Source organism: Scheffersomyces stipitis, chromosome 6 (genome assembly GCF_000209165.1).
Source record: "Scheffersomyces stipitis CBS 6054 chromosome 6, complete sequence".
Taxonomy (NCBI): domain Eukaryota; kingdom Fungi; phylum Ascomycota; class Pichiomycetes; order Serinales; family Debaryomycetaceae; genus Scheffersomyces; species Scheffersomyces stipitis.
The window spans coordinates 467,770-487,968 of record NC_009046.1 but is presented as its reverse complement, the minus strand read 5'-3'; the positions used below and the strand labels follow the sequence as shown (position 1 = coordinate 487,968).

Genomic DNA, 20,199 nt, shown 5'->3' with positions numbered 1-20,199 from the left:
ATGGCCGTCTTTTCCTATTTTGTGGAAGTTGGGCAAAGTGGAAAACGCGAAGCGCAGGAGAGTAGCGATTTTTCAGCCTCCATTAAACGTAAAAATCACAGTTCAATTCACGACGTCATCGACCGATAATTTTTTCATGGAAATTGAGAGGTCAAGAATTGGCCAATTTATATTAGAGATCTATGAGCCCGAAACCAAACAGTATGGGAATCAGATATGGTGGAGAATGATAGTGATTAGCAAACCCAATAGATAGAGAGGAAAGGGAGTGTATGTAGCTCCAAAGTTCTCAGATTGTAGGATAAAAATGAGTAGGCTGATGTCTTTATGCAGGAAATACCATCCAATTTATCATCATTCACGAAAAGACAGAGAGCATTTTGAGCAATCCGTCAGAGTTAAGGGATTCGTCACAAGCTTCCATATTTGGTGTAACGTTTGCAAATCCGTCCAATTGCCAAACTGATTCTGGGCAAAAGCGGTAGTCTTTACAGATTCGCGATTTTCATAAACAGCAACAAAGAATAGAAAGAAGAGATTAGCAGAGCGTTTCCAGATAATCAATACAGATAACAGAAAGGACAGAATAGAGCGACGTAGGCCTATTTTGACAAGGAAATCTCACAGTACAAGTAGCATAATACAATTCAACTACGTAACGCTACCATAAACACACAATCACCATACAATAGTCTATTACCACACAATAACAATACATACTATGTCTCAACAGGAGGCTATCAACAACGCGAATCAGATCAGCAATGCTCTCAATGCGCTCCAGCAGAAGAATCCCAAACCAAAACGGGACTTGTCCATCTACGTTATGGAAGACGGAACGACAATTAACACCCAGGAAAGAGCCATTTCTACCATAGAGCCTCCGGCCACATTCAAGCCTACTGATGAACAGCTTTTCTTGCCCAATGGATTGCCCAACTGTGCTTTTCTCAAGGACCATTTTTTCCGCGAGGGTAGACTTCATGAGGAACAGGCGATTAGGATCGTCAGAGCTGCTACAGAGCTCTTGCGAAAGGAGCCGAATATGCTCCATGTGCCTGCTCCTGTAACAATATGTGGCGACGTCCATGGACAATACTACGATTTGATGAAGCTCTTTGAAGTCGGAGGCAATCCAGAGAGTACGGCGTACTTGTTCCTAGGCGACTACGTTGACAGAGGCTCGTTCTCCATCGAATGTCTTGTTTACTTATATGCATTGAAGTTGAACTACAATCTGAGCTTCTGGATGTTGAGAGGTAACCATGAATGCAAGCATTTGACTGAGTATTTCACATTCAAGTCTGAATGCTTGCACAAGTACTCTGCCGATTTATATGAAGAATGTTTGGCATCGTTTAACGCCTTGCCGTTGGCTGCGATCATGAACAACCAGTTCTTTTGTGTCCACGGAGGTTTGTCTCCAGAGTTGAAGACACTTGCCGACTTGGAGCGACTTGATCGTTTCAGAGAACCACCCACAAAAGGGCTTATGTGCGATCTCTTATGGGCTGATCCCACAGAAGAGTACGATGAAGACAATATGGACCAAACGTTTGTCAGAAACACCGTTCGTGGCTGTTCCTACGCATTTACATACAAGGCATCATGTCAGTTCTTGGAGCGAACGGGCTTGCTCTCAGTGATCAGAGCCCATGAGGCCCAGGATGCTGGCTACAGAATGTATAAGCGAACAAAGACTTTAGGATTCCCATCTTTGTTGACGATGTTTTCTGCTCCAAACTACTTGGACACATACAACAACAAGGCTGCAGTTCTCAAATACGAGAATAACGTGATGAACATCCGTCAATTCAATGCATCACCTCATCCCTATTGGCTTCCGCATTTTATGGACGTATTTACGTGGTCGTTACCGTTTGTTGGTGAGAAAGTTACAGACATGTTGGTTTCGATATTGAATATCTGTACTGAAGAAGAATTGGACGAAGAGACCCCGTTGGCCGAAGAGGCTATCACGCAGAATGTTAGCGCTGTCTCCACAAATCCAGGACAAGCACCAGGAGCGGTATCACTGGTACAGACTAATCCTCCTACTACAGTGCAAGAGGACGATTCTCTCGATGCCAAAAAGCTCGCATTACGTAATAAGATCATCGCTATAGGCAGAATCTCGAGAATGTACCAAGTATTGAGACAAGAATCTGAGAACGTTGCACATTTGAAAGAGTTGAACAGTGGGTCACTTCCTAAAGGCTCATTGTTGAATGGTGCTGATGGTTTGAAGAAGACCATCACCAGTTTCGAAGAAGCCAGAAAAGCTGACTTAGTCAATGAAGCTTTACCACCAACTGCTGAAGAGTTCAGAAAGATAGAAGAAGAACGTGGAGAGAGAGCCAAGCGTGAGATTGAGAGGAACGACAACCCCAGTCCTGTTTTTCTGAGGTTGATCAGAAGGTTGTCGTAGAGGCATTTTTATACTCGTATTTATTGCAGTTGTCATATAGACGTCACGAGAAATGAATTGTAGTGAAAGTATTTGTAGAGATAGAGAATATGGTAATTGAGAAGTGAGAATGGAATATAATTCTCTTTCTTTTTTTTCTTCCAATTCGTTTGCATATCTTTCTACTGTTTAGTACCTTAACATTGAGTTATCATTTTATCATCTTTTCTCTTTTGTCCTATTTTTATTTGCATCTCTTATCCCCTCTTATCTACCCCATGGTGGTATTCCTGGAAGTTCGTGTGCACACCACAGATCGAGGAACTGTGGTTGCAGGACTGTATATTTTTTTGGATTTTTCGAGACCACGATGGAATGGTGTGCTATTTTGACTGTTAAAGAAGAAGTTGTCATTGGTTAGCTGGGGTGCCGAAGATTACCAGCATTGTTGGAGAATCCATAGATTTTTGTCACATTTTCACTTTTCATTTTTCAAACTTAATTTTTCAGACATTCTTCATGGGTCCCAAGTCCAGAATAATACACGAACAACCAAACATCGAAAACACCATCCCGGCGTCGCTCTATCAGGCTGTGTCTCCAGAGCGGTTCTCCCTAGAGGATGATGATAAGTTTGTCATCTACGGTGGAGGAAACTCGTATGCTATTCAGGTACTACAGAACGATCCCTCTCAGGAACTTGTAGTGTGTCCTGAGTTGGAGCTGGTGGACTACTCCAACGTGTCGCTCTTTGTACTCAACACATCGTTGATAGTGTGGTTCAACTCAGCTGATTTGGGTCTCGAATTACCCTACCAGAGTATTATACTACATGCCTTACATACTCTCAGTGATGATACTTTCCTATACTTACAAATCTTGTCTAACGAATGTATCACTAGCATACCGCTGGGAACAACGGAGTTCGTCCCCAGCATCGAGATCAGGATCGTCAAGAATGATAAACCAGGTAATCCACTAAACGACAATCCTTTGTTAGTGCATAACTCCAACTCCTCTATTGAGACTGTTTATGAGGCCATGTCCAAATGTTCAGCATTTCATTTTGACTCGGATTCTGAAGACGAAAGTGGCACGTATGCCTTTGACAGTGCTGAACAAACTCCGGCTCTTGAAATACCCAGCCATTGGTTAAACAACAATGTAGACGATGTGGACTCTGATGAAGCATTGCTTAGAAACACAGGCATTGCAGACGACTTGGAGATTGACGATGTCGATGAAACTGGCAATGTCAACGAAGTCGCTGCCATGCATGTAGATGTTGGGTATGCCTCCATAGCCGGTAGCATACGGAAGAGAGACGAAGACGACGTTTCTATTGCCAAAGCTAGAAGGGTGGAATAGTATAGTATGTACATAGGATAATAGATTTTTCAAGAATTAGAAGAAGAAAAGGAAGATTCGTTTCACTTTCAACTCATCCAGTCAAATTAGGTAGATTAAGCATTACAGACATCATTAATATTACTTATCAGAGCTATCAGTGGCCATTTTGCAATACATTTGCTTTCCTCTATAAATCGGCACGGGTGCAAAAAATGCGGAACCACTATCAGTCGGAAACCTCTCAATTCACGTGAATATTCCATAACAATTTCCCCGGATATCGTTCTCCCTCGACCAACCGGATTAACAAATGGATAGCCATCCGTAACACACTTATGCTTATGCCATATTTCTGTAATTCACCCATCTCGTTGTTTCAGTTTTGGTTCAACTGCCTCTACCTCCACGCATCAGTTTTATCTGTTCCCCTGCGTTTTCTGCTTTTGTCATTCGTTGTAAACCGCTAGGCACAGCCAGAAAGGCTCAAGCCATCACTGATCTTACAAATATTTCACTTTCCCCATGAAGACGGCTGACGACAAACTTCGGTACAAAAACCATTTTTTCAAACTTGGCCAAGGCAGAGTAATTGCTGGCAACGACTCTGACTACTGGAAAGTACTATGGACCGAACCAGACAACTCGGATGATATCTTTGAACTTTTGACTTCGTACGATATCAGAACCATCCGGGACCAGAACAGGGTTAACTACCTCGTTATGATCCATGTTCTCTGTAATCAAATCATAGCCACTGCTCGAGATTCAGAGTTCCCCAGTCTGAAATCGCCCCTTTCAATTCGTCAATTGCTCACATGTATCCGTTTGCTTGTAAAGCTTATACCATTTCTCTATGAGATACCAGAGTATACTCAAGAGATCGAGCCCAGATTGTTCTGGGTAGAAAATTTTGATCCTTTGGTGTTTATTAAACCCTCCACATTTGCATCGTTGTCCTCTTCGACATCTCAGCCTTGTCTAACAAAGGAATCTATACATAATGTAACTGCTGTTCAGCTCATGCGAGCACTAGTAGACTTGCTCTTTATAAGAACTTTCACCATAGACGCCCCCAGATCCAAGTCCAACAAGATTCTTAGCGTCTGGGAGCCTGGTATCGGAACTTCCTCGAAGTATTTAGCTCCGAACTTGATCATAGATAGCAATAGAGCGGAGGTGTTGAAGCTACTTCTCACCTTATGTTCCAGCACTTTTTACAATACACCTTCAGAAGTCGTTTCGGCTGGGTCCAAATTCATGACTTTGCTTGTCACTTCAACTCCACGTGTCGAGCTATTGACTTTGGTGTGCTCGTTGACCAATTTGGTTTGTAGGTCCACTAGAAGCTCTCCTGAAGATAATGCCTTGTCGTATCCCAGCAATAGTCAACTCACAGAAATGAGACATTTGACCGTAACCTACTCCATTCAGTTACTCACAGCAATGGTTGTGTACCCTCTTCCGTCACCGGAGAAGTTGGACTTCTTGAAAGAAACAGAGTTGATATCGACTTCAAAACCAGGTAACTTGGCTAGACTATACATGGGTAAGCTTCATAAGGACCAAGAGCTTGTCTTCTTAAGCACGTACTTGATCGCAATTCTCAAGCTACCCGTAGTCACATCAAAGGATGTAGAATCTTCCAAATTCAATATTATAAAGTCGGGAAACCAGCCCTCTCTCTGGGCTACAGAAGCCACCATGTTGATTTGGGAATTAATCCAATGCAACAAGAAGTTCAAGACGTTGATATATGAACAGAGTCTTCCAGAACTATTGGTTGTTTTGTTCTATTACATTTTCGCCTTCCACAGCAATGTTCAGCATAAGAACTTGGTGAGAATATGTGCATACTTGATGTTGTACTGTTCATCGGATAAAAACTTGGACTCCATCTTTGAGCCGATGGATCACAACTTATATGAACTGCTCCCAACCAATTATAAAACTAATCCGGCTCCCACTACAACCAGGGACTTTCTCGTCACCCAGATATGTAATTTACTCATATACATGCAGACTCCACAATCTACATACACTTACGGGGCAACTCTTACTCCTTCTCCTTTGATGGTCACTACGTTGGTGGAAATACTTTACAACTTGATTCCTCCAGTTGCCACCAAAAGCTTAGAAGCTACTAATGACCCAGCCAAGAAATTAACCAATAGCAATCCCAATGGTGGTTTATCATATTCCACCTGTTCCGTCATCAACTTGTTGATTGGAAAATATTCCTCGCGGACGTTTTTGCAAGAAAAGTCCATTAACTCGGATTTATTAGCCCTTTTGATAAGAGCCGTGTGTACAGCAGCCTTGAAGTATCCGAAATCATCCAGAATGCTATTATTCTCAATTTTGAAAAATGCTAAAGTATACGATCAGGTATGGAATACCATCTACAGTTTCCGTACAGAGTATTTCAACGGAAATAAGTTGAATAGAATTGATGATGGAGAAGAAGGTCTGGCTAATGAAGAAACCGAGGAAGAAAACGAAAACATCTTGTCAGTTGTGAATTCCAACAATTCAGAAAGGTTCAAGCCTGAATCGGAAACTACAGATTCAGAATCTCCGCAGACCCGTAAGAATTCCATGTTTGGCATTGGCACCCCTCCCATGACTATCCCAGAAGAGTCGCAACAATCTGATGCGGAAGAAGAGCTTGAGGCTTCCTTAAGACCAAAACTTCCTACTGGAATGTCTGAAAGAGCCAGAGAAAAATTGCCCAAAGAAAGTTCTCTCAAGAGATCATGGGGAGGGAACGATTCTCTTCGAATCTTGCTAACCATTGTTATTCCTTACTTGAAAGTTGTTTTGAAAGAAATATGGTCAAGCAAAGATGGTCCTACTGTGGATAGCTACTTATTGGTTGAGCATATTGAGAAGGCGGACTTTGATGATTTGCTCGAACGAAGCAAGACCCAGATCAACTATGATTTTCTTCCCGATAAGCCACTTGATAAGTTGAAATTCAACTGGAGTCATCTTTCATTGGGTTGGTACATTTCGTTACTAGGTGGAGCAGTTTATAACTCGGTCGACAGTGTTAAAACGTACACGGGAAACAACAACAAGATTATGAAGAACATCACCACCTCCATAGCATCTGTTAGTAAATTGACTTCGAGCTGGACTGGATTCATGAAGCATTCTACTACTGCCTATTCAGCCAACGATTCTGCCGAAGTTGCAGAATGGGTTAAATCGTCATTGACTGCAGTCAATCAATGGAATCATACGGACGTGAAGCTTTTCAAGATTGAAACTTCCAGCGGCAGTTTCTTTGGAAAATTAGGTTCAGTCAATGAGGCTGTGCCTGGAACTCCTGGTGGAGTTAATGACATGGCGAATCTGATTGTAAGAAGATTGAGTGACTTCCGGTTAAACAACAGTAGCAGAGGAAGTATTAGCTCAGTGCACTCAGGATTAACAACTCCAGTAGAGGAGCAGGAACAGTATTTCCCCAAATTTAGTGCCAGAAACTCCATCACGAGTCTTCACTCTCTCAACGCTATCAATAGATCAAGAAGTGCAACTCCTAGAAACTCAATGAGTAATTGACGGACATTACCAATTCTCTACTTATAGATAAAATAGAATGCGATTTTCCTTTAATTTACACGATCTTTATGTATTGTACAATTTTATCTAACGTCTACCCTTTCTTCCCTTTTTTTGCACCAATTCGAACCCATCATCATCTACAATTGGACCCTGTGGCTCTTCGTCGACTTCCATGGCATCTACATCCATTTGAGTCGCATCTTCTTCTTCATCTTCTTCATCTTCGTCACTGTCAGAAACATCTGGATTGTTAGGATCTTCTTCTACGTGCACTTTATGAGCATTGGTTTTTATAGCTTGTTTGGCCGACCATTTTTCGTACAATTCGTCGATCTGAGCATATTTTTCAAGGGAAACATCCTTATAAAACTTCATGACAAGTGCTGCAACTTCCAAGGCAGAATCGTTATCGATTTCTGTATCAAATTCGTCTACCATGGCATATAACAAGGTTTCTTCTATCAACTGGATATCAACAGCCTTTTCGTCAAACAAGTCTATGACGACACCGGAAAGCCAATCTCTTTTTTCACCTGACTTTGGACCACCCCAGGAATTTTCCACTGCTGTGTTCAATTCCTCCCACTTATAAATGGCCATGCAGACACCAAGTTCAAACTTGGCTTGTTGTTTCTCGATGGAGAACTTCAAAGACTCTACGCCCTCTGGAACTTCCACATATTCGGTTGGATCTATGGCATTCATTTTTATAAAGAGAAAGCTGATATGACCTGAGGTTTTAAGCAATTCGTGGTGAGTTTATCTGAATATACTGGAGTACTCATCGGTAAATTTTTATGTGGTGTATGCAGGTATTGCTGCACGCATATATTCTGCAACAGTATTTTTTGCAACCTGTCTAACTAGAGAAGTCTCACTAAGGCTCATCATATCATTCCAGCTATGCTATTGTCTCTCTTTAGAACTGAAACAACTTCCTCTTGAGAAACATGAAGTCTGATTTGTCTGTATCTCTCCCCTGGAATATTTTGCTGTGTCAACACTCCACCTTCGACGAGCTCATTGAGAATACGTTTAAAATGGCTAATTCTAACATCTGGGACTCCATTAGAGAGATCAAATATGTCACTAGCATAGAGAAAATTGGAGAGAGTAACATTTGGTTCAGATTCTTTTAACAACAGAGTGCTATCTTGACTAGTGAACATCTGCAAAGTTTGCTTCATTTCATCGATGACATCGCCGAGACTGTTTTCTCCAAGTCCCGATCTTCTCATTCGCAACACTACGGCAACGAGAAGCAATTTCGAGCCAAATGGTAGCAGCTCCAAATACTTTGCCAAGGGTGAATTGATCGATTCGTTAATTGCTTTGGCAATGTGAGGGATCTGGACATTGTAAATCTCATCTTCTGCAACAAGCTTTTCATTCTTTTTTTCAATATACTCCTGTTCGGCAATTTCCACTGCTCTTCTGCATATCAGTAACACTCTTCTGGCATCTCCTCTAACTCTGGAAACGTTTCTTGAAGCAAAACCAACTGCATCATCTTTGATTGCTACTTTCTGTTTGCTTTGCTCGGTAAGCATCTTGAGCCTTTGTGCAATGATTTCGCCCAACTGATCGTAGGAATAGGCATGGAATTCGACTCTTGCTAATCCAAGTCTAGATGAAATTTTGTTGGAAAGAACACGTTCTGGTAAATCCAAAGTGTTTGCGATAGCAATGACAATCAATTTAGACGAAGCGTAAGTGGGCCAGTTGAAGAAATTATACATCACGTTCTGTTTCTGCGTAACAATCTGGTCCAATTCGTCCATAACTACAACAAGAGGCTTTCTCTTCGCGTCATTCTTGAAATAGTTCTCCAAGAACAAGGCTGCATTGGCAGCTGTAACTTTCACTCCGCTAATCTTTTCCCAAAGTTGTTCATAGGCAACAGCAGGAGATAGCAACTTCAATCCATTGATCTCCAAATAATCAAATCCATTCGTGAAATCTTCTTTCAATTGGTTAATTACTGCTCTTACTACGGCAGTTTTGCCAACTCCTGGAGTTCCGCATACATAAATAGAACAACCTGTTTCTTGCTCTATGGCATTCATCAAGCTGACATAAATCGAGGCAAACTGCTCTTCTCTACCAATAAGGTGCGATATTGCCTGTGAAGAGTGCAATTTCTCCTTTATTTCTTTAAAAGCCTTTGAGCTAGTATCAAGGTTTTTTATAAAATTTCCAGAAGTCTTCTGTATCTTGAGAGAGGATAATATATTGGTCTGTTTCTTGGGAGATGTACGAACCTTGAACTTTTGCCTTGGGTTCGAGCTTGGCAGAGCCAACACACCATCCATGAACTCTTTGATCTTCTCTTGCTTTGTAAGCCTTGGTTTCTTAGCAGGTGACTTGGTCCTACTTGGAGTCACAATTCTCTTTTGCTGTCTTGTTGGTCGTTTTCTTGTAGTCTCAACCTGGAATTCTTCATCCGACTCTGAGACTTCAGCCTCATCTGAGTCGAGATCGTCTGATGCTGACGCTGAAAGATCGTCCTCATCTGAGCTTTCGTCACCGTTTTGTTCTTTTATGTATTCGTCGTTGTCACCATGATTTATCACTTTGGCATCTTGAGAATCTTGGATCTGTTCGACTTCGTCTTTCTCAACAATTTCTTCTTCCTCAATTTCCTCACTTTCTACAGTAATATTAATTTTTTTGGGAGATTTTCTCTGCGGAGACCCTTTTTTAGGAGATTTCTTTGTTCGTTTCGTCTCAGTAGTCCTTGTTCTTCTCGTTCCTCTTTTTGCCACAGACAGACTTTCGCCACCTTTATCTGTGCTGATTATTTCCTTTTCTTCATCATCCTCTTCGTCTGTGACGTTTTTCTCTAACGTCAATTCCGCATTCGTTTTAACCTTTTTAAGTTGAGGGGTTTGTTTGGGTGTTTTAGTTCTCTGAACAGTTTCTGTTGCCTCCCCTAAGAAGTCCACAAATGCATTCGGGTCATTTTCAAATAATACACACAAGTCTCTGTAATTGATTTCTTCAGTGATATTGTCACCTTCAGAACTACAGGCACGCCTAGCCATGAATGTATTGGAAGCATTGGAATCGTCTATGATTATGTCTTCGAACTCATGATACGACAACACGTTGACCTTTTCAACGATTTCTGATACGAAAATCTCTTCCAAATAGACTGTCAAGAACAATTCGTTCGTGTTAAGTTTGCTTTTATCGGCATATTCTAGAACTTTTGGAAGGTCTTCAAACACAATATCTTCCATGCGTATGAACCATGTGACTACTATTTCTATGAAGTTCACTATCCCATATTTGATTTCTTTGATGAAGGCAACTTCAGGCTTGTCTGCTCCTTTTTGTTGAACCAAGATGGTATCACCGGTTCTTAGCACCATTCCATCGGTTTCTCTTCTGAGCAGGAGTACTGGCAGGGCTGTAGACTTATCACGTCTGGATCTTCTGGTCGTGGAAGCAGAGCTTGCAGATCCATCAACAGACACCAGCTCGAGTACAAAATTGTACGCTTCAAGTTCTTTCTGATTCGAAGCCATTGCTGAAGTTGTATTGTTGAGAGCTTTGAGATGTGTGGAAAGTGATTGAAAGTAATAATGTTGAAAATGAAACTAATATCCAAATCTATTCGATCTGGAGTGCAGACATTCACAATTTATTTTCGCGCATTTGCCAAAAACGGGATTCTTGTTGCAAAAGAAGAAAGTTGAGAATCTCTTTTTGTTAAAAATGGGTCTACATCTTTCAGAAGGAAGAAATGTGAAGAAGTAAGAAAGTATAAGTTTAAGCCTTTATATTCAGTTAGGTTATTAAGCTAAAACTCATATATACGGTGTGCCATCGGATTCACATGTTCTTACTGTTTCAAGCATAATCTTGCAGATGAGTTGTATAGATTGGTAGCGAAAACATGCTTATAACAGTCTACTATTCTGGAGAAGGTGGCAAAGCTGTCTCTTATATTAGGAAGATCGTGTAGCAGAACCCACAAATACACATTAATGAATACACCTTTACAGTATTTTACAGAATTATTAATATATTGTAGATAAATTGCAAATTTAGTGAATTATAGTAATGCCCGATAAAAGTAGAATTTAGAAGATAATAGAAGAATTGAAGAGAGGAGCCATTGACAATGGCTCCATGAATTATGGACAATGACTGAGCGCTGGCTGCAGTTGATCATCCACGCGATGCAGATTACGATAACTATTTGTAGAGAAGAATAGGTTCCCCGATATTGTTGATTTCGTCCAAATTGAGACGTAAGTCAAACGCCTTAGACAAGATGATCTTAAAGATCTTCTGAACATTGATGGAATGACTGGTAGAACAGAAAATGACCGGAGCTTTCATGGCCCTGCCAAACTTCTTGGCCTGCAGGGTGATTTCGACTTGATCCTGATACGATAAGTCTATGAACTGGTCGTATTTGGTTCCTATAAGAAAAGGCAACGCCGTTTTATTGAACCCGCGCACTTGTCTGTACCACTCCTTGATGGAGTTTAAAGTTGATTTTCTCGTCAAGTCAAACATGAAAAGGATAGCTACGGCATCATTGGATACAAGAGGAAGCATGTTGATGAATTCCTTCTGTCCACCCAAGTCCCATATTGAGAAGGTGATAGTTGTGTTTCTGATCTGGATCTTTTTGTCCATGAAATTGACTCCTAGTGTTTGGATATAGTCTTCGTCAAACGAGCCCTCCACGTACTTAACCATCAAGGACGTCTTGCCTATCTGGGAATCGCCAATGAGTCCGATTTTCAATGCAACCCTGGAATCAAATGTTAGTATAAATTGATTAGTACATTCAACATTATATCAATTACAACAAAGCTGACATTGTCTGAGAATATGACCCAATGTGCCTGCTATAAATGTTTTGTAATAATTGATTTGTTGTAATTGTTGGTTCCATCCAGTTCTCTAAAGTCTGGTACCGGAATAAAGAACTGCAATCTCTGCTGCTACTTACTGGTTATTCTGGCCATGCTGGTTGTCGTCCATTGTGGTGACAATTTGTGTATATCGTTGAAGCAGCACTGCTGTGGTTGTCTTCCCTTGTTTTGTTTACTAGAAGACTTCGGTTTAGAAGACGTGATTTGATCTCGTGAATCTGAATCGGGTAAAGGGTTTGTTTACATGGATGTCGTCAGGCAGAGGCATGAATGTCGTTGTGCTACAAGTTCAGAGTGGACAGACCGAAATCAGAATGTCGCGGCAAGGAATGATTTCTGGGGCTGTCTGGAGCTTTTCCTAAAGTGCACAATTATTGTGTGCGCCAGAGAAAAACAGTGCGAACTGGAGAACTTTCGAATTCCGCTCAGATGTTCTAGGGCTGGAGCCCTAGACTGTGCGACTTTCCCGTGCGCTCTCTTCGAGTCACGTACTCCATAATTAACGCTGCGTCTCCCATATGCCTTCTCCCGTCTTTCTATGCAAATTGGTTCTGTATGCACACCCAGAAAGTGAGATTCCTGCAGAGGGGCCATGCTCGCTAATTTGGTAGCAAACTTTTGCTCGCCATAGTTAAGCTGTGAGCCCCAGGCTTTGTGCACAGCACACTACCCAGAGTGAAAATCTCAAGGCACAAACGTCGCAGGAAATTTTTCATCTGTAGGTTTGCTAGGGAAGGGAAAAAACTTCATTGAAAAAATTTAACTACGTCTTTTTCGTTTTGAAGGTTTTGAACACACAACACCTATAACGTATATATCAATATGGCTGTCGGTAAGAACAAGAGATTGTCCAAGGGTAAGAAGGGTTTGAAGAAGAAGGTCGTCGACCCATTCACCAGAAAGGATTGGTTTGACATCAAGGCCCCATCTACCTTCGAAAACAGAAACGTTGGTAAGACCTTGATCAACAGATCCACCGGTTTGAAGAACGCCGCCGATGGTTTGAAGGGTCGTGTTGTCGAAGTATCCTTGGCTGACTTGCAAGGTTCCGAAGACCACTCCTACAGAAAGATTAAATTGAGAGTTGACGAAGTCCAAGGTAAGAACTTATTGACCAACTTCCACGGTTTGGACTTCACTTCCGACAAGTTAAGATCCTTGGTCAGAAAGTGGCAATCTTTGGTTGAAGCCAACGTCACCGTCAAGACCTCTGACGACTACGTCTTGAGAGTCTTCGCCATTGCCTTCACCAAGAGACAAGCCAACCAAATCAAGAAGACTACCTACGCTCAATCCTCCAAGTTGAGAGAAGTCAGAAAGAAGATGATCGAAATCATGCAAAGAGAAGTTTCCAACGTCACCTTGGCTCAATTAACCTCCAAGTTGATCCCAGAAGTCATTGGCCGTGAAATTGAAAAGTCCACTCAAACCATCTTCCCATTGCAAAATGTCCACATCAGAAAGGTTAAGTTGTTAAAACAACCTAAGTTCGACTTGGGTGCTTTGTTGGCCTTGCACGGTGAAGGTTCCACCGAAGAAAAGGGTAAGAAGGTCAACGCCGGCTTCAAGGATGTTGTTTTAGAATCTGTTTAAGTCCGCTAGTGATTTTACTTCTCAATTGTATTTTGTTAGACTTGATCAAGAGAGGGATACAAGTAGACTTTTTATTAATTATAAAATAGCATGTTAAATATAAAACAAATTTCAATATAAACTAATTTACTAGCTGTATGACAGGGATATGTACTTCACTAAATGGTTCGTTGTACTCACGTGATAGAATTGGTGAAGATTTTATAGGTACCAACAAGCTGAACCGTAGGAGGGACGAGTAGTGTTGAAATGCTGTTGCATACCCCTGGTGTCTGTAAGATTTGAACGTGCTCATTTATGGCTCGTTTTACGCTTCAGAAGAGTATAATCAATTTTCTAATTCCTTCATCATCACTAATCGGTATCCTGCTATCAGTTCAAATATAATCGAAACAACTCTGGATATCGTCAACTTCTGGCATACTTTATCTCATTAACAATACTAGCATTACTATCATATGTTACTCGTAGTATTCAGTTTAGTCCCACATTGCCAATTAGTTCTCGTCTCAATTAATAGGAATTGATAAGAAATGTTGCGAAATTTGAAAAATCCTCAAACTCTCGAGATTATAAAATACTCAGAAAATAATCTCCTCTACCAGAATAGTCTCCCAATTTCTCCAAATGACCCCGACCTCCTATCATTCGAGTATTAGGGATCACCAAGGTCAACGACAGCAATAGTGGCTTACTGCCAGAGTATGCAATCGTGTTCCCCTTTCCGTCTCCTATTGCCCTGTCTGTCCACTCGGCTTCTACTACTGCGGCACGGATGTTATCTTGAAATTCTGTGTCAATGCACAGAATACAAAAACAAGGGGCTCTGCTAGAGACAATCGGAGATTCTGCAGGTTATGATGTAACTTGCAACTCATCACCGTGGAAGTGTTGCATTGACGTCGGGCAACCTGCAAAACGCCAGGACGTGGTTCCAGTTGGACCTCATCCTATTGCATGTTAGCCTGACTCTCCAAACCAGGCACTGGCAATTTCATACGTCTTTTTATTCTGTCACAGTCATTTTCCTTCTATATCTCCAATTACTTTGAATTCTTCCTTTTCTATTCTCGGAACTTGTGCAATTGACTGCGTGCAATTCCAGCTAGTGAGCTTGAGAGAATAGAAATGGTACGTGTTTTGTTTTCGAGGAGTAGTGTGGGCTTTGTAGCCTTCCCCGAATTTCAGGTTATTGAATCGAGAGACTACGTCGAATTGCCAGTTCAACTGAAGATTGAGTTGTCAAATAATGTAGGGGAAATGTAGACAATGGTATCAACAGCTTTTGATGGCAGTTGTTGCGAATCTGTTGAATGGAGCCTTGAAAATGTACTACTTCTCTTCCACTCTATTATCATTTCAGTACTAACTTGTCAGGATCAAAATCATATCAATGCCCTTAAGGCAGACACCGAGAACGTCGTGGAAAAGGTCAACGGCGTGCTCAACAGTAATGGCACAGACAAGAATGGCTATCCAGCCAACCAAGCTGTTTCTGCTGGATCAGGTACTCCTAGAACGTTTGACCCAGCAGCCGGTTACGCTCCTCCAGTGCCTCCTAAAGACGCTCCAGCCGCAATTGCAGAAGAGATAAAGAACACAGGCGAGCAATTGCTGCACAGTTCTCTCCCAAAAGCACTTAACCAAGCTACCAATGCGATTCAACAGCAGGCACCTATTTCTCAGGCACCTGTTTCTTCTCTTCCAGCTGCACCAAAACATGAATCTAGAACTGATTCAATTCAAGCAGATCAATCGCAAGCATCTAGGTCTAGTTCAGCTTCGACAGCAAATGTTCAGCCAACTTCTGCTCCTACATCCAGAGGCTCCGTTCCAGCTGCTAAGACAGCTCCAGTATCTAGATCCTCTTCAATTCCAGCCGTTATTACTAACCCATTAAAGAAGATTGCTTCAAAAACAGCTTCCGAAAAATCTCATTCTTCTATAAAAGATGCTAAATCTTCATCTGCTTCCAAGGAAGCTCCTCGTAGTTCTATTTCCAAAGAGGCTCTTCCAGAAGTTGGCTCTATTTCCAAAGAAGTACCCCCTACGTCAGAAAAACATCCAAAAGTTAGTATAAGAGACAACACCACTTTCTCGTGGAAAAACGTCGGCTCGTGGGATTATTCCAGTCCAACTGATAAAGAGGGTGCCTTGAACACTTCCAAAGTCATCGAAGCTTATGTCAAGGATCACTTCTACGGTGACTGGTACTGGAATTGCTCTTTGATTATTGGTACTTGTTTTTTCTCGTGGCTTGGTGCTAAATGGGGTGGAGGATTCTTGTCCCTTATCGTCGTTCTCTTGTTTACCAACTCCATCTACCGTTCGGAGTTTAGAAGATTCAATAGAGACATCAGAGATGACTTGGCCAGAGTCAACGCTATCAACCGTTTGGATAACGAAGCTGAAACCATGGAATGGTTGAATTCCTTCTTGGACAAGTTTTGGGTCATCTATATGCCTGCCATGTCAGAAATGGTTTTGACCATTGCTAATGGTATCTTGAAGGATTTGGCCCCTGGTTTTGGTATTGACAAGTTATCTTTGGATGAATTTACTTTGGGTTCCAAGGCTCCTAGAATAAACTCTGTGAGATCGTACCCTAAGAAGGCTGAAGACCATATTGAAATGGACTGGGACTTCTCCTTCACACCCAACGACACTGATGGAATGACCAAGGCCGAAATCAAGAAAAAAATCGACCCTAAGGTTGCTTTGGGTGTCACCATCGGAAAGGCTTTTATCTCCAAGTCTTTCCCTGTCTTGGTTGAGGATATGTCTATGACGGGAAGATTGAAAATCAGATTGAAGTTGAGTCAAAATTTCCCCCACGTCAAGATTGTCTCTGTTCAATTCTTGGAAGCTCCAACAATTGAATATGGTTTCAAGCCTATGGGTGGTGACACTCTTGGTCTTGATATCATGTCGTTCATTCCAGGTTTGAGAACTGTCGTGAATGGTGTTATCCACTCGATCCTTCGTCCTATGTTCTACGCTCCCAATTCGTTTGATGTTGATGTTGAAGAAATGTTGGCTGCGCAATCAAACGATTCTATTGGTGTAATTGCCGTTACCGTCTTACGTTTGCAAAAGTTGAAGAAAGGTAACCCTACTAAGCCAAACAGTATTAATCCATACGTTCAGCTTAAAATTTCTAACAATGCTAGCATTAACGAAAAGACCACTGTTAAGAAGCTTATCAACGATCCTGTCTACAATGAAACCAAGTACTTGTTGGTTAACCAATTGGACGGTAACCACTTGAACTTCAACGTTTTCCATCTTGTTGAAGACAAGGCTGATGATCAGTTGATAGGAAGTGTAGATTTCCAGTTGGCCGACTTGTTACAAGAAGAAGCTCACAATAACGTGATCAAAACCTTAACTGAAAGTGGAAAGGCTGTTGGTAAGATTGAGTTCAACTTGAAGTACTTCCCAGTCCGTGCACCTTTGGTATTAGAAGATGGAACTAAGGAACCTATTCTTGATGCTGAAGTTGGTATCTTGAAGTTGAACTTGCATGAAGCTAGAGATTTGGATATATCAAGTTCAGTTCTTGGTATTTTAAACCCCTACGCTGAGATTTATGTTAATGATGAGTTGGTTAAGAAATGTCGTAGATTGAGAAGAACAAACGAACCATCTTGGGGCCAATCACTTGAATCTTTAATCACTCAGCAGTCTGAAACGACCGTCCAGGTCTTGATTAAGGACTCTGTGGATGACACTATTGTAGCCAAATTGAATTCCAACTTGCAAGATCTAGTCTTTGAAACCAGTAGAGGTCAGGAATGGATTGAAACTGATCCAGTGACAGAAGGTGGTCCAAGGCCACGTGTGAGAATCACTGCTAACTGGAAAGCTATCAAGATTGATGATACCTCTATTGTCAAGACTCACGAAAATGCTCCTATTGGTGGTTTAAGGTTACATTTGCGTTCGGCCAAATCCCTCAAGAACTTGGAGGCTGTTGGATTGGTTGATCCGTATGTCAGAGTTTTGTTGAATGGTAAGTTGAGAGCAAAAACAGCCACATTCGAAAATACACTCGATCCTTTGTTCAATACGGCATACTTTTTACCAGTTGCTAACGAACATCAACATTACTTGCTCCAGATCATGGACGAAGAACCTGAAGGTAAGGACAGATCGTTGGGTACTGCTGCCGTTCACATTGGAGACTTCCTAAAGAGAGACCAAAATGGGTACTTCTTACCACATGATGGTGCTGATACTATTCTTGAGCAACCAGTTATCTTCAATGGTCAACCTACTGGTACTATCTATTACTCAGTTTCCTTTATTCCTGCCATTCCAGTATATTCCTTGTCTCAGATAAAGAACAAGGAAGCTTACTTGGAAGAAGTCAAAGAGAAAGAAGCCGCAGCAATTGCTAAGCAAGCCGCAGACGAAAAACTCTTTAAAGAAAAGCCAAACGAATATGAATGGATTGAGGTTGAAGAAGAAGAAGTGGTCGAGCCAAAGAAGGTTCAAATGGGTTTGGACTCTTCCATCAAGTACAGATCCGGAATTGTTTCTGTTCATTTGTTGGGTGGTTCGTTCGAAAAGTCTGATGTCTATGTTCACACATTGTTTGATGAACAAGCTTACTCTTCAGGAGTTTCTCCTAAATCAGAAGGTAACCGTCTATCGGTTCCATCTTCTGGTGACGGTTTTGTTAGAGACTTACCTCTTTCTAAGTTGATCATCAGAATTGCCAAAAAGGTCGAAGTTGACTTTGAAAGTGACATCATTGCCGAACAGATATTTGATACTTTGGATATACTAAAGAAGTCATATTCTAAGCCCATTACCTTGAGAATCCAAGACAGAAATCAAGTCAAGCTTCAATTGGAATTCATTCCTTCCGACGTTCAATTGAATCCTTTGGATACCGTATTGGATATTGGTAAGGTTAAGCTTGAGGTTATAGGTGCGGACAACTTGAAGTCTGTTGACACGAACGGAAAGTCAGATCCATTGTGTGTAGTGAAGTTGGACGGCAAAGAAATCCTCAAGACAGATAAGAAGAGAAAGACTTTGAGCCCAGTTTGGAATGAAAGTGTTGATTTCTCCTTGCTTTCGAGATCCAGACAATCAATTGTCTTAGAAGTGTACGATTGGGATTACACTCACGATGATGAATTGATTGGCAAGACAGTTGTGAATTTGTCCTCTCTTGAGCCATCAAAGACTCAAGAGTTTTCATCTGAATTGGACACTCAAGGTAGGATTAACTTGAGAGCCACTTTCAAGCCAGAGTACATCAGACCTAAGTTGGCTGCTAAGTCAGCATTACCAATGGACTTGAACTTTGATGCACCAATGAACGTAGTTGGTGGTGCTGCTGACGTTGCCGGAAACGTTGCAGGTGGAGTTGTAGGAGGTGCTGGAGCTGTCGCCGGAGGAGTCGTAGGCGGTGTAGGAGGTATTGCTTCAGAAGGTATTGCTAGGGGAGGTTCATTTCTTAAAGGATTTGGAAGACTGAAGAAGAAGCATTCAAGCAATGGCGACGAAACCTCTACTATAGCAGATGATAGTTTTGCAAGTCATGATAAGAACTTCAGCGACATCGAATCTGAAGCTGCGCATGACAATGCTAGCAGACACAGCCCAATGAGTCCCTCAAAGAAGGGAAGAGAAGTGGTTAACAAATCGGCAGAATTGCAAAGCTTGAGATCTGGAGCTGCTCCAGTCTCCAATTCTCTTCAACACTCACAGGTTGACGGCATAGCCAGACCTCCAATTCCTGGACATCTCAGAACTCCTAGCGCTGCTTCAGATGCTGCCAGTATCGCAAGTAGCTTTGCTCCCGGAGCTATTCCAGGAAGGCTTACAATCGTCTCAGCATCCAATCTTAACACCAAAGATCCAGTGGAAGTCAAGGTAGTATTGAAGCAACCCACCAAACAAAAGGACTTGTTCAAGACCAGAAACACCAAGGGCGACAAAAGCGCCAATACATTCAAGTGGAACGAAAGCGTACCATTTAAGTCCGTTACCGAAGGTGAGCTTATTTTCGACATTAGAGAACACCACACCTTTGGAAAGAATGTGTCGTTGGGTCAGGCTACTGTGAAGTTGTCTGATGTCATCGGCAGACCTGACAATTTGGAATTGAATGTTGGTAGTGGACAATTGGTTGTAAACGTTAGATACAACTGAAGAGAATGTCGTTGATTTTTTAATTTTGTTATTTAGTAATTTGCCTTTTCTATTTGATTCAAGGCGAATTTGTATGTATTATGTTTAGTTTTGATATTACAAAATTGTTCCTATATTAGAATGTCTACAGTGAAGGGTTGCAATATTCGGCTGCAAAATGGCGATAATAGCACCCCAGATTAGGCACTGCAGATAGTAGAACCTACGAGATTGCAAAAT

At 41.6% G+C, this 20,199-nt stretch overlaps 8 protein-coding genes across 8 annotated transcripts; 5 read left to right on the top strand and 3 right to left on the bottom strand. All coding sequences in view use genetic code 12, as the record gives it.

Moving 5' to 3' along the window:
• Positions 1-443: 443 nt before the first annotated feature.
• On the top strand, positions 444-2,493 carry PICST_90276 (predicted protein). The gene has a single exon (XM_001385744.1). The coding sequence runs from the start codon at positions 722-724 to the stop codon at positions 2,426-2,428; it is 1,707 nt and encodes a 568-aa protein (XP_001385781.2). The 5' UTR covers positions 444-721; the 3' UTR covers positions 2,429-2,493.
• Positions 2,494-2,926: 433 nt separating this feature from the next.
• On the top strand, positions 2,927-3,775 carry LOT5 (low temperature responsive protein; the record flags this gene model as incomplete). Its single annotated transcript, XM_001385743.1, has 1 exon — positions 2,927-3,775. The coding sequence occupies one exon, from the start codon at positions 2,927-2,929 to the stop codon at positions 3,773-3,775; it is 849 nt and encodes a 282-aa protein (XP_001385780.2).
• A 504-nt stretch (positions 3,776-4,279) lies between these two features.
• PICST_62764 (protein putatively involved in cell wall biogenesis and architecture) lies at positions 4,280-7,321 on the top strand (the record flags this gene model as incomplete). The annotated part of the gene is made up of 2 exons (XM_001385742.1): positions 4,280-6,221; positions 6,249-7,321. The coding sequence occupies 2 exons, from the start codon at positions 4,280-4,282 to the stop codon at positions 7,319-7,321; spliced, it is 3,015 nt and encodes a 1,004-aa protein (XP_001385779.2).
• Positions 7,322-7,373: 52 nt separating this feature from the next.
• Positions 7,374-8,033, bottom strand: PICST_79024 (predicted protein). The gene has a single exon (XM_001385404.1). It carries the CDS (start codon positions 8,027-8,029, stop codon positions 7,409-7,411), a length of 621 nt encoding a protein of 206 aa, XP_001385441.1. The 5' UTR covers positions 8,030-8,033; the 3' UTR covers positions 7,374-7,408.
• Positions 8,034-8,211: 178 nt separating this feature from the next.
• On the bottom strand, positions 8,212-10,854 carry ORC1 (Origin recognition complex, subunit 1; the record flags this gene model as incomplete). Its single annotated transcript, XM_001385403.1, has 2 exons — positions 8,212-9,939; positions 10,195-10,854. 2 exons carry the CDS (start codon positions 10,852-10,854, stop codon positions 8,212-8,214), a joined length of 2,388 nt encoding a protein of 795 aa, XP_001385440.2.
• Positions 10,855-11,527: 673 nt separating this feature from the next.
• PICST_62699 (GTP-binding protein of the ras superfamily) lies at positions 11,528-12,328 on the bottom strand (the record flags this gene model as incomplete). The annotated part of the gene is made up of 2 exons (XM_001385402.1): positions 11,528-12,095; positions 12,297-12,328. The coding sequence occupies 2 exons, from the start codon at positions 12,326-12,328 to the stop codon at positions 11,528-11,530; spliced, it is 600 nt and encodes a 199-aa protein (XP_001385439.2).
• Positions 12,329-12,958: 630 nt separating this feature from the next.
• Positions 12,959-13,945, top strand: PICST_90304 (40S ribosomal protein S1). Its single transcript, XM_001385741.1, has one exon. It carries the CDS (start codon positions 13,042-13,044, stop codon positions 13,810-13,812), a length of 771 nt encoding a protein of 256 aa, XP_001385778.1. The 5' UTR covers positions 12,959-13,041; the 3' UTR covers positions 13,813-13,945.
• Positions 13,946-16,146: 2,201 nt separating this feature from the next.
• On the top strand, positions 16,147-19,980 carry XYC2 (putative xylanase/chitin deacetylase; the record flags this gene model as incomplete). The annotated part of the gene is made up of 2 exons (XM_001385740.1): positions 16,147-19,153; positions 19,193-19,980. Coding segments are annotated over 2 exons (3,795 nt in total), but the record flags the coding sequence as incomplete, so codon positions are not given.
• Positions 19,981-20,199: the final 219 nt, after the last annotated feature.